Source organism: Papaver somniferum, chromosome 8, assembly GCF_003573695.1.
Source record: "Papaver somniferum cultivar HN1 chromosome 8, ASM357369v1, whole genome shotgun sequence".
NCBI lineage: Eukaryota > Viridiplantae > Streptophyta > Magnoliopsida > Ranunculales > Papaveraceae > Papaver > Papaver somniferum.
This window is the reverse complement of record NC_039365.1, coordinates 32,752,770-32,768,229: the sequence shown is the minus strand read 5'-3', so window position 1 is coordinate 32,768,229 and position 15,460 is coordinate 32,752,770. Positions and strand designations below refer to the sequence as shown.

General features: G+C 38.9%; 1 protein-coding gene across 1 annotated transcript; it reads right to left on the bottom strand.

Moving 5' to 3' along the window:
• Positions 1 to 2,301: 2,301 nt before the first annotated feature.
• Positions 2,302 to 4,465, bottom strand: LOC113305366. The gene is made up of 2 exons (XM_026554420.1): positions 4,264 to 4,465; positions 2,302 to 4,184 (listed from the first exon to the last, which is right to left on the bottom strand). Exons 1-2 carry the CDS (start codon positions 4,463 to 4,465, stop codon positions 2,302 to 2,304), a joined length of 2,085 nt encoding a protein of 694 aa, XP_026410205.1.
• Positions 4,466 to 15,460: the final 10,995 nt, after the last annotated feature.

The window sequence follows — 15,460 nt, the reverse complement described above, 5'->3', positions numbered from 1 at the left end:
GTCCTCCCATGTAGCATCTGAAGGAAGGGAATTGGTCCACTGAATGAGTATCTATGGTACAAAGATGCCATTTTTATTAATTGTCCTGGAATCCATAGCAGCAGCTGGAATGACAAGGAAGTGTCCATCAGTATCCAAGGTAGGCAGTGAAGGGGAAGGGATGTGGTGGGTGCCAATGTGATGTTTCAGTTGTGACACATGAAAAACATTATGGATTCTTGCTTCAGCTGGCAGTTGTAGTTTGTAAGCAGCTAGACCAATTTTTTGGATGATCTTAAATGGCCCATAGTACTTTGCAGCAAGCTTCAAGTTTCTCCTGAGAGCTACAGATGTCTGTCTATAAGGTTGTAGTTTCAGATAAACCTTGTCTCCCTTTGAGAATACCCTATCAGTTCTCTTCAGTTCAGCATAAAACTCCATTCTTTCTTGAGATTTGTGTAGAGTATCCTTAAGGAGGTCAAGCATTGCATCTCTTTGCTTCAAGTAAGACTCAACCTCAGCCACAGAGGTAGTAGCAGTGGATGGAAAAGCCAAATGTGGTGGAAGGTACCCATACAAAGCTTGAAATGGAGACATCTTCAAGCTGGTGTGGTAATTGGTGTTGTACCACTATTCTGCAAGTGGTAGCCAGGCATGCCATTTTCTTGGTTGGTGATCACACATACATCTCAAGTAACTTTCAAGGCAAGAGTTCACTCTCTCATTTTGACCATCATTCTGAGGATGGTAAGCATTACTGAGATGTAGTTGAGTGCTAGGAGCTTGAAACAGGTCTTTCCAAAAGTTGCTGGTGAAAATCTTGTCTTTGTCAGAGGCAATTGAAGATGGCAAGCCATGCAGCTTGAAAATGTGTGAAATGAATTCCCTGGCAACAGAAGAAGCAGCGAATGGGTGGTGGAGACCAATGAAGTGGCTATACTTTGTTAATCTGTCAACAACTACTAAGATAACTGACTTCCTGTCACTCATCCTTCAATGAAGTCCATTGATATGTGTTTCCAAGCATGATCTGGTATAGGGAGTGGCTGTAATAATCCAGCTGGAAATGTATTTTCCCCTTTATTCCTCTGACAAACATCACAAGTTGAAACAAATAGGAGGACATCCTTCTTCATGCCAAGTCAATAGAAGTAAGACTTTGCTCTAATATAAGTGGCCTGCATACCTGAATGACACCCAACAGCTGAGCAATGCAAAGAGGTAAGAATATTGGATCTTGCTGTAGCAGAGCAGCCAATATAGAGTCTACCCTTGTACCTCAATACTCCATTAGTATAATAATATGGAGTTGTAGTATGAGGAGTAATGCTGAGATGAGTGATTAGTTCTTGTGCTTTAGTGTCATCAGTGTAACTAGCCATAACATCTTGTGCCCAAACAGGTTGTGACAAGGAAATAGAGTTGCAAGAAGCAGCCACATGAGGTCTTCTTGAGAGAGCATCAGCCACTTTGTTCTCTGAACCCTTTTTATACTTAACTTCATAATCAAAACCTAGAAGTTTCATAAGCCATTTCTGCTGCAAGGTTGTAGAAATCTTCTGTTCAAGGAAGTAATGGATGCTTTGATGGTCAGTGTTAATAATGAAGTGTTGACATTGTAAATAGTGTTTTCATTTAGTGACTGCTTGAAAAATGGCTAAAATCTCCTTCTCATAAGTGGATAAAGCAGCCGCTCTTGGCCCAAGAGGTTTGCTGTAAAAGGCTATAGCTCTACCTTCTTGCATAGGGACAGCTCCAATACCTAAGTCACATGCATCTGTTTCAAGGATGAACTGCTTAGTAAAATCAGGCAGAGCCAATACAGGGGTAGTTGTCATGGCTTGTTTGAGTTGTTGAAAAGTTTTGGTAGCAGCAGGAGACCAACTGAAGGCATATTTCTTCAATAGTTCAGTAAGAGGCTTACTAATGATTCCATAGTTCTTCACAAATTTTCTATAATAACCTGTAAGGCCCAGAAACCCTCTCAAAGCCTTCAAGTTTGTAGGAAGTGGCCACTCAACCATTGCAGATATCTTCTCAGGGTCATCCATAACTCCAGTGTCTGTAATAATGTGTCCCAAGTACTCAATGCTGGATTGTACAAAAGAGCATTTTGAGAAGTTTGCTGTCAGCTGATGCATTCTGAGGAGTTCCAATGTTGTTTGTAAGTGAACTAAGTGATCTTCCAAGGAAGGACTATAAACCAGAATGTCATCAAAGAACACCAGAATGAATTTTCTGAGATGTGGTTGAAAGATGTTATTCATCGGGGCTTGGAATGTAGCTGGTGCATTAGTTAGACCAAATGGCATTACCTTTAATTCAAAATGCCCATGATGAGTTTTGAATGTTGTTTTGTGGACATCTGCAGGAGATACTCTTATGGTAACCAGAATTTAAGTCAATCTTAGTGAAGAATTTAGACCCATGCAATTCATCTAGAAGCTCCTCTATAATAGGTATTGGAAATTTATCCTTAATGGTGATGTTGTTCAATTTTATGTAATCAACACAAAATCTCCAAGTGTTGTCCTTCTTTTTGACAAGTAAAATGGGAGAGGAAAAGGGGTTGTGACTTGGTTGTATGATCCCAGAATGGAGCATTTCCTTGACCAACTCCTCAACAATGGATTTTTGGAGGTAAGGACATGTATAAGGTCTGAGATTCACTGGTTCAGAATTGGGATTGAGTGGTATTTGGTGATCCAAGTTTCTCTTAGGTGGAAGGGTTTTTGTATCAGTGAAAACATAAGAGAACTCATTGAGTAAGGGTGTAATAGGTGGTGGTGTAGGGAGTGGTGCAGGAGACCCTGTGATGGAGAATAGTTGACCCACAATGCCATGAGAGTGTTTCTGAAAAAATTTCTTAACTGCAGAGCCACTCATCATACTTAGTGAAGACTTCTGTTGAACACCAGTTAATGTAATCTTCTTACCCTTGTGTTTGAAGGTAATACAGAGCTTGGATAAGTTGAAAAGAACATCCCCCAAGTTTCTTAACCAGTCTGCACCCAAAACAATGTCACACCCAACTAGAGGAAGTAATCTTAAATCTACACAGAACTTGTGACCTTGCATAGTCCATTCCATCTTAGAGCAGACACCAGATCTCACAGTTTTATCACCATTAGCTACTGTGACCAATAAATTTTCTGTTTGAGCAATTGGACACTTTAAACTGGAAGCTAAAGCAGAATATAGAAAGCTGTGGGTGCTGCCAGTATCAATCAAGATGGAGATGGCCTTCTTCTTAATAAAACCAGGAATTCTGATAGTGTCTCCTGAGACATTACCAGTTAAAGCATGTATGGATATTTCCATGTCACTTTCCAGTGGAGGCTCCTCATCAGTTTCATTTGAAGTTTCTACACCAGTATCATAAATTTCTTCAGCTTCCTCCCCTATAAGCACACATAAATACTGCTTCTTACAAACATGGCCCCTCTTGTAAGCTTCATCACAATTGAAGCAAATCCCTTTAGCTTTCCTTGCATGTACCTGCTCTAGAGTTAGTCTTTTGAGAGGCAAGTTTGGTAATGTCTTTGGCTGAGGAATTGAGGGTGAGGGAGTGGGTGGAATGTAGGTAGGTTTTTGTGGGGTAGTAGTAGAAGGAAAAGATTTGGTGGTTGAAAAAGAGGGTGAGAAAAATTTTGTGTGCCTTTTATTGCATAACAAGGGTTTTTCTTGCATTCTAGCAAGTGAAAAGGCATGAAGTAAAGTTTTTGGGTCGAACATTAGAACTGATCTTGTTAACTCTTCCTTCAGCCCACCAATAAAACTAGCAATGAAGTAAAATTCAGGAAAATCATGGTGAACCCCCAATAATAAGGCTTTGTAATACTCAAATTCTTCAAAATAAGCATCAACAATAGTAAGTTGAGCTAATTTGTTGAATATACCAACAATGTTATCTTGTACAGGGTTTTCAAATCTAGCACACACATTATGGCAGAAATATGGCCAAGTAATAACAGCTTGTGTAAGACAAAAGTTATCATACCATTTACTTGCCTTACCATCCATATGAATTGCTGCCATCCTTGTCTTGTGTAACTCAGCGATATTATGCATCTGGAAGTAGTATTCACACTTCTGGATCCAGCTCTTTGGATTATCACCATCAAATCTAGGAAAGTCCAACTTAGGCATGCGGTGAAATTGATGAGAATCACGACCCCCAGAGTGAAAATTAGAGTGAAATCCACCTGAATTTGAACTTGAAGCATCTTGATTTCTGTTTAGATCTTGATTAGAAAAAAAAAAATTCCAACTGAGATTGAATACCTTTTTCTAAACTTTTTTCAATGGCAGCTTGAAGATTTTGCATACTAGTATCCATCTCCATCTTCATCGACTGAAGATCATCTTTAGTTGTCATACAACTGAGTTGTATGTCTAGATTGTTTACCTTCGAATGTAAATTGTCGATTTCGTTTTGTTGTTTTTTGTTGGTTTCTTGAAGATCCTTGAAAGTATGAGCCACCATGATTCTAGGACGGAACGGCTCTGATGCCAGTTGTAATATGCTTAGAGAAAACGAGAGTGATAGCAACGGAATTAAGCGGAACTGTAACGAGAACGATCGAAATTCGGACGGAAAATCAGTAACATCTGCCGCAGCAGCCAACTTTCATTAATTCATAACTAAGTTTACCATTGGGTTTCATTACAATATAAATACGATAATGATTGACCGACAAACCCTAATGACGACTTATTAAAGAGGGACGCGTGTACTACCCTGGCTGGTAACTGATAGACACATTTTTGTGTCCGATTTGTCTCGAATCTATATATTGTTAGGGCTCATTTTTGTACTTATTATGGTGTTTTATTTATTTGTAGGTGTTTTTGACCAATAAACATTTTTTGGAAAAAATTGGCTCGAAAAGTTGTCGGAAAGCACCCGGAGGACATTTGCTATTCGGACTCTCACTTTGGATAAGGGGTAACCTAATTACTAAGGGGCATCCCATTTCCAGGCAGTTGCTAATCGCACCCATACTCTGGATCAGGGGCAACCATCTTCAACATTTCAAAAACCAGGTTTTGGCGGGAAAATAGTGCAGTGAAGAACAGTTTTGGCAATCGTGATTTGGAGGAGTTTGAGGTCGATTAAACCTCTGATTTTCATAGGATAGACTCCTTATGGGTCTAGGAATCTGATATGGGTGTTTAAATCGATTAGACTGGGCTCAATCGACGGATTTTTCTCACAACAGAAAATATGGAAAGTCACGGGTGTGACCTGTTTTAGGGAATTTTATAGAGATTAAAGCGCTGTAAACCTTCCCAAAGATTTGTATCTATCTAAGGAAGAGTTTAGAATAAAAAGGAAAGCTCAGAAACGCGTAAAAATTCTAAAACAAGAAATTGCCGCAACTTGGCCGTGAAGAGAAAGAAAGATTTTGGAAGATTTGGGAGAGATTTAATCGGTATTTTTGATATAAATAGATGTCTTGGGTCATATAGAAGAGGTGTCGAGAGTTTGAGAACCTAAGGAGAGCCAGAGAAGAAGAAATCAGAGCTTTACCAAACTCTGTTTCTGCTGCTGCTGCTGCTGCTGCTGCTGAAGAGGAAGAACGCGAAGAACATTGACGCACGGGAAAAAGTCGCAGAACAGTGTCGTTGTTTAACAGCTGAAGAACATTAAGATGTGCAAGGCAGTCGTATTCTAGGGTCTTAAAATCAGCGACAAAGCAACAGTTTTTCTGTAACAGTTCCATTGTAACAGCTGTTTTGCAACACCAATACACTATTGCAAACAGTTTGTGTTATTACTTTTCACTCTTTTAATCATATTTTGAGCAACAAACACATATTTTCAGATCATGATTAATATGAGGAGCTAAACCCCATTGATGAGGCGATAGAGGAAGCTATCTTTCCAACAAAAAGTGGTATATTCTATTTTATCTTTTTAATTGCAAAAATTATATGATTATTTGCCTTAAACTATTATTGAATATGATTTTTATTTGAGTGATTGTGATCTATTTTGATGGAGTATGCTTAGTTTTAAGACTTTTGATGCTTCATACTTGGTATTTACAATTATTACTTTTGAAAATCTACTTGTTGCAATATTTTAGAATCAAATTAAACAAGAAAATTGCATAAATATAAGTATTGGTTTAATCACTTTGAACTTGGAAAATAGTGGAATCTTAGCCTCAGTGTTTCTTTTAGTATTGATATCATCTTTGATTGAGTTTGCTATAATTTTTAGTGAGTTTTCTATTTTAATATTAGAATTTAAGTCTAAATAATATCCTTCACAAGTCTGAGAATCGAACCACTTTTACCACTATCTACAGATCACATCAATTTTTGGCGCCGCCGACGCGGACTTGTTTTTAGTGTTTTAGAATTATTTTATTTTTTTATTATTTTTGTCCTTTTTTATGTTTTTGGGTATTTATCTTGTGTCTACAGGTTCTGGATCATAAAGAAAATTGAGCTAAGGAATTTGGTGATTTCATAAAGACTTGGAGCTAAAGATTAAAGCAAAAAGAACGGAAAAGAAGACAATTTTATTTTAGACAATTTTAGTTTAGGGTTTGTTTATTTTATTTTTATTTAAAAAAAAAACTATATTAGGGTTTATTATTTTTGTAATTTTTCTTTATTTTTTTGGACTTTTGGACTTTGGGACATTATTTTTTTTATTACCCTACGGAAGGGTACTTTAAATATAAACTGTTTGCAGAGAAGGAGGACAATTACGATATTGTCTCTGCACCTTGGGTTCGTACACTAGACATCGGAGTCAGTGGCCCGAGTCGACTACAACCGATTCATCCCCCGTCTGGAAAGGGAGGTAAGATTCTAAACACTCGTGAATCCCCTGTCAGCGAGTTACTGGACTCCTTTGTATGCATATATGTTGAGGACTGAATACGGACATTTATTTTTCTAGTAAAGGGCAAGGCCTGGCCATACAAGATAAGGGTTCGGATTTCATCACCGTTCTCTTCTTGCCCTCTTTAGGAACACGTAACCTACGCGAACCTAAGCCTAAAATTTTGACTAGAACGAGACCAATAAGGTAACGAGCTTAACAGGAAAGTCATTCGAAAAATATTGGTTACTCTTTTAAGCATACTTCGAAGTTCTTGACGGTTTCTGTAAGTTGAATGCGTGACTGCGCCGCTTTGTAATACCGGTAAGGCCTTGGGTATCAAAGCTCCACCGAGCTTCCCTCGCCTCTATTCAACTTACGTTAACTCGGATTGATTCCAGAGGGGTTTGCTTAAATTGTAACGAATTCCCGTTCGAAGGATTAGAAGCTGGTCTAGAAACAATCTAAGTGGAGCCATCATGCTTTTTGTTTGCTAGAAATAAATAGGTTTGATTTGGTTGAGTCGGACTTGATATGTGTTTGCTTACCCCTCCAATTTAGAAAATTCTATTGTATGCCTGAACGTAAAAGAGACGTACTAGGTAGATTTTTTAAAGAGAAACCTAGTAGTTCGAAGCGTCTCGATTACCTTAATCTAGAAAGTCCTGCTTTTGAAGAGTCTGTTTTTGAACGTTATTTGACTGAGGAGAGAATCCATGTTGCTCCGATAGCGCCAGAAATGGCAACTTTGAAAGCTTTGTTGAATCCAACTAGGACTACCCGTCCTTCGTGTATTAAGTTAGCTGAAACAGAGGCACCCTATGAACTGAAACCTGGGACCTTACAGATGCTCCCAATCTTTTTAGGGAAATAAAATGAAAACCCTTATTACCATGTTAGGGATTTTGAGGAAATTCGTAGTACTCTAAGAATTAGAGGCTTAGATGATGATGCTTTGAAACTTAGGTTATTCCCATTTTCCTTGAAAGATAAGGCCAAGTCGTGGCTGTATAGTTTGGACTCCGAGTCAATTGAGACATGTGAACAACTGACATCTGCCTTTTTCAATAAGTTTTTCCCTAGGCACAAAACATCGTCTATTAGCACGCAAATATGCACATTTTCACAACAAGAGGGAGAATCTTTATATAGGTATTTGGAAAGGTTCAATGATTTATTATCACAGTGTCCTCATCATGGTTTAGAAAAGGTTAGGCTAGTTTAGATCCTTTATGAGGGTTTAGATTATTCCACAACGACCATGGTTGAGTCTCTATGCACTGGTGGATTTGAAAACCAAACTGTTGATGCGGCGATGGAATTTTTTAATGAAATCGCAGAAAAAACCCAGCAATGGGAAAATAGTAGGGCACCCCAGAAAACAATTTTTTTAAGTCGAGGAAACGTTAATAGGGTAGAAGGAGGCTATGAATCAGATGCCAAAATTGATGCTATAGCAAAAAGGTTAGAAGCCTTAGAAGTGGGCCAGACTAGTGGTAGAGTGGAGCCTTTTTGGGAAGGCCAGAATATTGAAGAGCAGGCCAATGCTCTTTATAATAACACTAGATTTGATAACCGTCAAAAGATTTACCCATATTCAGAAACCTATAATCCTGGTTGGAGAAACCATCCGAACCTTTCGTGGTCTAAGGGCCAAAGTCAAGGTCAGTTTAGTAATTCTAATGCTCCCCCAGGTTTTGGCTATACTAAGAATCCTTCAGGACTAGCTCAGTTTCAGAATCAGTCAGATAAGAAAATCCTAAGTTTAGAGGAATCTCTCGCCTTGTTAACTCAGCAAACTGCAAAATTCCAGTTATCCGTAGAACAGAGTCTACAAGCTAGTAACAGGATAGGACAAGAAAATAGTCAGGCTATTTCCGAGTTAAAAACCCAGGTTGGTCTGATAAGTGATTCTTTGAGAGAAAAAGGTAAGTTTCCTAGTCAAACACAACCCAACCCTAGAGGAGTTCATGAATTAGGTGCAAAACCATCGAATCAATTGAATGCTGTTAGAACCCTTAGAAGTGGTAGAGTTGTAGACAATAAGGTAACCATGCCCGATAGTGAACATACTGTAGTTCACCCCTCAGGATCTCACCTCTCAGGACCAGTAGCTGAAGAGACTGATAAAGTTTCATGATGTGAATTCGGTTCCTGAAAGGTCTGATTTTAGGCCTAGAGCCCCATTTCCTCAGCTATTAGTACCAACAAAGAAGGAATCGAACTTTAATGACATAGTGGAGGTTTTTAAGCAAGTTACCATAAACCTTCCCTTATTAGATGCAATTAGGCAAATTCCTGCTTATGCCAAGTTCCTTAAGGATATGTGTACGCGAAAGCGAAAACTTAGCGTCCATAAGAAAGCCTTTTTAGCTAGTCACGTAAGTTCAATCATTCAGAACACCACAACTCCAAAGTACAAAGACCCAGGTTCTCCTACCATTGCTTGCACAATAGGTAACTTCCGGGTAGAAAAAGCTTTACTTGACTTAGGAGCCAGTGTGAACTTACTGCCATTCCATGTATACTTACAGCTAGGACTTGGTGAAATGAAACCTACTCAGATGACACTGCAGTTAGCTGATAGGTCTGTTAAAATCCCTCGAGGTGTTATCGAGGATGTTCTTATTGAGGTCGACAAGTTTATTTATCCAGTGGATTTCGTGGTCCTAGATACCCAACCTGTCCCTGACCCAGAGAACCAGATACCTGTGATTTTAGGTCGCCCATTTTTAGCTACGTCTAATGCGATCATTAACTGTCGAAATGGTGTGATGAGTTTATCTTTTGGTAATATGACTATGGAGATGAACATTTTTAATGTCAGTAAGCAACCTCATGAGCTAGATGACACATGTGTTGAGGAGGTGAACATGATAGAAGCCTTAGTTCAGGAGTCATTACCAAACATCTTGTCTGAAGACCCATTAGAAAGTTGTCTATCCCATTTTGGTTTAGATTTTGACGACGATAGCACTATTGAACAGGTGAATGCTCTATTAGATTCTACCCCTGTGTTAGACACTGATAGATGGAAAGCTAGGTTCGAACCGTTACCAGTTTCTGAGACTACCCTAATTCCTTCTTTAGAAGAGCCCCCAAAGTTGGACCTTAAACCACTACCCGATACTCTAAAGTATGTGTTTTTAGGCCCATCTGAGACTTTACCTGTGATTGTAGCTTCCAATTTGGATAGTGATCAGGAAAGTAGGCTAGTAAATGTACTTCAAGACAATAAGGAAGCTTTAGGGTGGACTATAGCAGACATTAAGGGTATAAGTCCTACTGTGTGTATGCATCAGATTCATTTAGAGGAAGACTCCAAACCTTCTAGGGAGATGCAACGTCGACTGAACCCTAACATGAAAGAGGTAGTTCGAAAAGAGGTGCTTAAGTTGTTAGATGCGGGTATTATTTACCCAATTTCAGACAGTAAGTGGGTCAGCCCTGTTCAGGTTGTCCCCAAGAAATCAGGTATCACTGTAGTCCAGAATGATAATAATGAATTAATCCCAACCCGAGTGACCACGGGATGGCGTGTGTGTATTGACTATAGGAAATTGAACAAGGTCACAAGGAAGGATCACTTTCCCCTTCCTTTTATCGACCAAATGCTAGAGCGATTAGCTGGACATAGTCACTATTGCTTCTTAGATGGCTACTCCGGTTATAATCAGATCGTTATTGCCCCAGAAGACCAAGAGAAAACCACTTTTACCTGTCCCTTTGGTACCTTTGCGTATAGACGCATGCCTTTCGGGCTATGTAATGCCCCTGCAACTTTTCAGCGTTGTATGATGAGCATATTTTCTGATATGGTAGAACGGTTCTTTATGGATGATTTTTCAGTGTTTGGTTCATCTTTCGATGAGTGCTTGCATCATTTGACATTAGTGTTGACTAGGTGTAAGGAAAAAAATTTAGTGCTTAATTGGGAAAAATGCCATTTCATGGTTAAATCAGGAATTGTATTAGGGCACATCGTCTCTTCAAAGGGTATAGAGGTAGACAAAGCCAAAGTTGACCTTATTAAGACTTTACAGGTCCCAAAAACCGTAAAAGATATTAGGTCATTCCTAGGGCATGCAGGTTTTTACCGTCGATTCATTAAGGATTTTAGCTTGATTTCTAGACCTCTTTGCAATTTGCTTGCAAAAGATGTTAAGTTTGTCTTTGATGATGCTTGTTTAGAGGCTTTTGAGAAGCTTAAAACTTTACTCACTACTGCCCCGATAGTCCAGGCACCTAACTGGAACCTACCCTTTGAGATTATGTGTGATTCTTCAGATTATGCTATAGGCGTCGTTTTAGGACAACGAGAAAACAAATTACTTCATGTGATTTATTATGCTAGCAAAACTCTGAATGATGCCCAAATGAACTACACAACTACCGAGAAGGAACTTTTAGCCATCGTGTTTGCCTTGGATAAGTTTAGGTCCTACCTATTAGGTTCTAAGATCATAATCTATACAGATCATGCTGCTTTGAAATACCTTTTATCTAAGAAGGATACCAAACCTAGATTGAGATGGATCCTATTGTTACAGGAATTTTCCCCAGACATTAGAGACAAAAAGGGTGCAGAAAATGTAGTAGCAGACCACTTGTCTAGGCTAGTTGTTAGTTCCCCTAGTGATTCCCTTCCTATAAGGGATAGCTTTCCTGATGAACAATTGTTCTCTGTTTCCCAATCACCTTGGTATGCAAATATAGTGAATTATCTTGTTACTGGTCGAACCCCTCAACATTGGGGTAAGCAAGATCGTTCTAGGTTTTTAGCCGAGGTTAAGCATTTCTTTTGGGACGATCCTTATCTGTTTAAGTATTGTCCGGACCAGATTATTAGGAGATGTGTATCTGAGAGTGACCAGTCTAGTATTATCTCCTTTTGTCATGAACATGCATGTGGGGGTCATTTTAGTGCTAAGAAGACTGCTGCTAAGATTTTGCAGTGTGGATTTTACTGGCCTTCGTTGTTTAAAGATTCCCATAGTCATTGTGTTTCTTGTGAGCGTTGCCAGAAGTTAGGAACCATTTCCCGTAGAAATATGATGCCTTTGAACCCTATTTTAGTGATTGAGGTCTTTGATGTGTGGGGCATTGATTTTATGGGTCCATTTCCTATTTCGTTTGGTTATCTTTACATACTTGTCGTTGTAGACTATGTGTCTAAGTGGGTTGAGGCGGTTCCGTGTAAACGAATGACCACAGGGTCGTAGTCCAGTTTTTGAAAGAGAATATACTTACACGTTTTGGTCGCGCGCGAGCTATATTAGTGATGGAGGTTCACACTTTTGTAATAGACCGTTTCTCTTTTAATGAAACAATACGGTATTACCCATAAAGTAGCAACCCCATATCACCCTCAGACTAGTGGTCAGGTAGAGGTTTCCAATAGGGAAATTAAACGTATTCTAGAGAAAACAGTTAATCCAAATAGGAAAGACTGGTCGTCGAGGCTTACTGATGCCTTATGGGCTTACCGTACTGCGTTTAAGACACCCATTGGAATGTCACCTTATCGTTTAGTGTTTGGCAAGGCATGTCACCTGCCTGTTGAGTTAGAGCATCGAGCCTATTGGGCTATTAAGAACTTAAACTTTTCACTTGACAAGGCAGGAGCTCAAAGAAAGCTCCAGCTCAATGAGTTGGACGAGATTCGTAGAGATGCATACGATAGTGCTAAGGAGTATAAGAACAAAATGAAACTTGTGCATGATAGGAATATTTTACGAAAGTCATTTTCTCCAGGTCAAAAAGTTCTTCTGTATGACACTCGTTTGCATCTATTCCCCGGGAAGTTGCGCTCTCGGTGGACCGGTCCTTTTGTGGTCCGTACTGTTTTTCCTCATGGCGCTGTTGAGATTGAGACACCAGATGGTAGTAGTTCTTCGAAGGTTAACGGTCAGCGATTGAAGCCCTTTTTAGAGCCTTTTCCTACAGGTGATGTTGAGGAGGTCCCTCTGGAGGACCCTGTTTACCTTGATTGACCATCGAGGCGATTTTGTATGTTGTATAATTTTTTGTAGGTTTTTGGTTACACTTCACCCAGGTACTATCTTTCCGACTTCTCTCTTTACTATTTCCTCATGTTACTTATATTTTTGGTACTGTTCTTTGATTAGAAACATTGAGGACAATGTTAGATTTAAGTTTGGGGGTGGGGTAGAACTTTTTGTTACCTTTTCGTTGCAATAAATAAACTCCAGAGCCTAGAAATTTATCCCTATTAAGGATGGCACTAACCAATCTAAGTGGATGGAAGCATTTTGGTTGTAGGAGTTGAGGAACCAATCTGACTAGATGGCAACATCTAAAGAGTCTATTCATAAAAGCACAGAGCTCAGGTGTTAGAAATAACATGATAGTTTCACCATATCTCGTTGAGTCCTTTTCACTTCTGTTTTTATTTTGTTTTGTTTTTAAACTATGTTTCTCTAAGTGATTAGGTGGGGCTCACGATTCAAGTTGTTACCAATGCTAGGGTGAATTAGAGTGATTGAGATACCAAAAAAAAAAAAAAAGAAGAGACCAGACCATCAGACCAACATGAATAAATTCAATAAAGTCGACCACTGGAACCCTTGTATATTCCAGTTGTGTTGACCTAGAGTTAGGATTATCGACCACTGGTACCCTTGTATATGCCAGTGTGTTGATATTAGTCAGACCGGTATCTCAGTCCATTAGGATAGGTTCATTTTGGCGGAGTCCTTCAGACAGATATGAGAAACACCGTTCACCTAGTAAACATCAAAACCATCTATGTTTTTCTATATCCATCTTCTTGATCTATCCATGTGATTAGTTTTGACTCCGGATATTGATGTCCATAGTGCGACTATCTGAGTAGAGCTCTGTCACTTCATATGAATTTTAGTATGCTTGATTGCAAACTAGTGTACAACAATTGGAATTTCGCATCAGGGTACTTCCTCCTGTAGTCAATAAGTATGCCAACCAAGGAGGTTCTTTAGTGCCTTCCAAGGTTCTGTGTAGATAGCTAGGGTCTGGAGTATAAAGGTTTTGTGGGTATACCTCTGGTAAGCCCTCCGGAGACAACACTCCGCCCCTAGGGACACCTAGGGGTTTAAAGGCTTATTGCATACGCTAAATGCAATCAACGATGCCTGCGACAGTGAGTTCGGATTTTATTTCTAATTTATTTTTGCTCGAGGACTAGCAAATAATATGTTTGCGGGTATTTGATAGACACATTTTTGTGTCCGATTTGTCTCGATACTATATATTGTTAGGGCTCATTTTTGTACTTATTATGGTGTTTTATTTGTTTATTGGTGTTTTTGGCCAATAAACATTCTTTGGAAAAAAATTGGCTCGAAAAGTTGTCGGAAAGCACCCGAAGGACATTTGCTATCCGGACTCTCACTTTGGATAAGGGGTAACCTAATTACTAAGGGGCATCCCATTTACAGGCATTTGCTAATCGCACCCCTACTCTGGATAAGGGGAAACCATCTTCAACATTTCAAAAACCAGGTTTTAGCGGGAAAATAGTGCAGTGAAGAACAGTTTTGACAATCGTGATTTGGAGGAGTTTGAGGTCGATTAAACCTGTGATTTTCATAGGATAGACTCCTTATGGGTCTAGGAATCTGATATGGGTGTTTAAATCGATTAGACTGGGATCAATCGACGGATTTTTCTCACAACAGAAAATATGGAAAGTCACGTGTGTGACCTGTTTTAGGGAATTTTAGAGAGATTAAAGCGATATAAACCTTCCCAAAGATTTTTATATATATAAGGAAGAGTTTAGAATAAAAAGGAAAGCTCAGAAACGCGTAAAAATTCTAAAACAAGAAATTGCCGCAACTTGGCCTTGAAGAGAAGGAAAGAGATTTTGGAAGATTTGGGAGAGATTTAATCGGTAATTTTGATATAAATAGATGTCTTGGGTCATATAGAAGAGGTTTCGAGAGTTTGAGAACCTAAGGAGAGCCAGAGAAGAAGAAATCAGAGCTTTACCAAACTCTGCTGCTGCTGAAGAGGAAGAACGCGAAGAACATTGACGCACGGGAAACAGTCGCAGAACCATGTCGTTGTTTAACAGCCGAAGAACATTAAGCTGTGCAGGGCAGTCGTATTCTAGGGTCTTAAAATCAGCGACAAAGCAACAGTTTTTCTGTAACAGTTCCATTGTAACAGTTGTTTTGCAACACCAATACACTGTTGCAAACAGTCTGTGTTATTACTTTTCACTCTTTTAATCATCTTTTGAGCAACAAACACATATTTTGAGATCATGATTAATATGAGGAGCTAAACCCCATTGCTGAGGCGATAGAGGAAGCTATCTTTCCAACAAAAAGTGGTATATTCTATTTTATCTTTTTATTTGCAATAATTATATGATTATTTGCCTTGAACTATTATTGAATATGATTTATTTGAGTGATTGTGATCTATTTTGATGGAGTATGCTTGGTTTTAAGACTTTTGATGCTTCATACTTGGTATTTACAATTATTACTTTTGAAAATCTACTTGTTGCAATATTTTAGAATCAAATTAAACAAGAAAATTGCATAAATATAAGTATTGGTTTAATCACTTTGAACTTGGAAAATAGTGGAATCTTAGCCTCGGTGTTTCTTTTAGTATTGATATCATCTT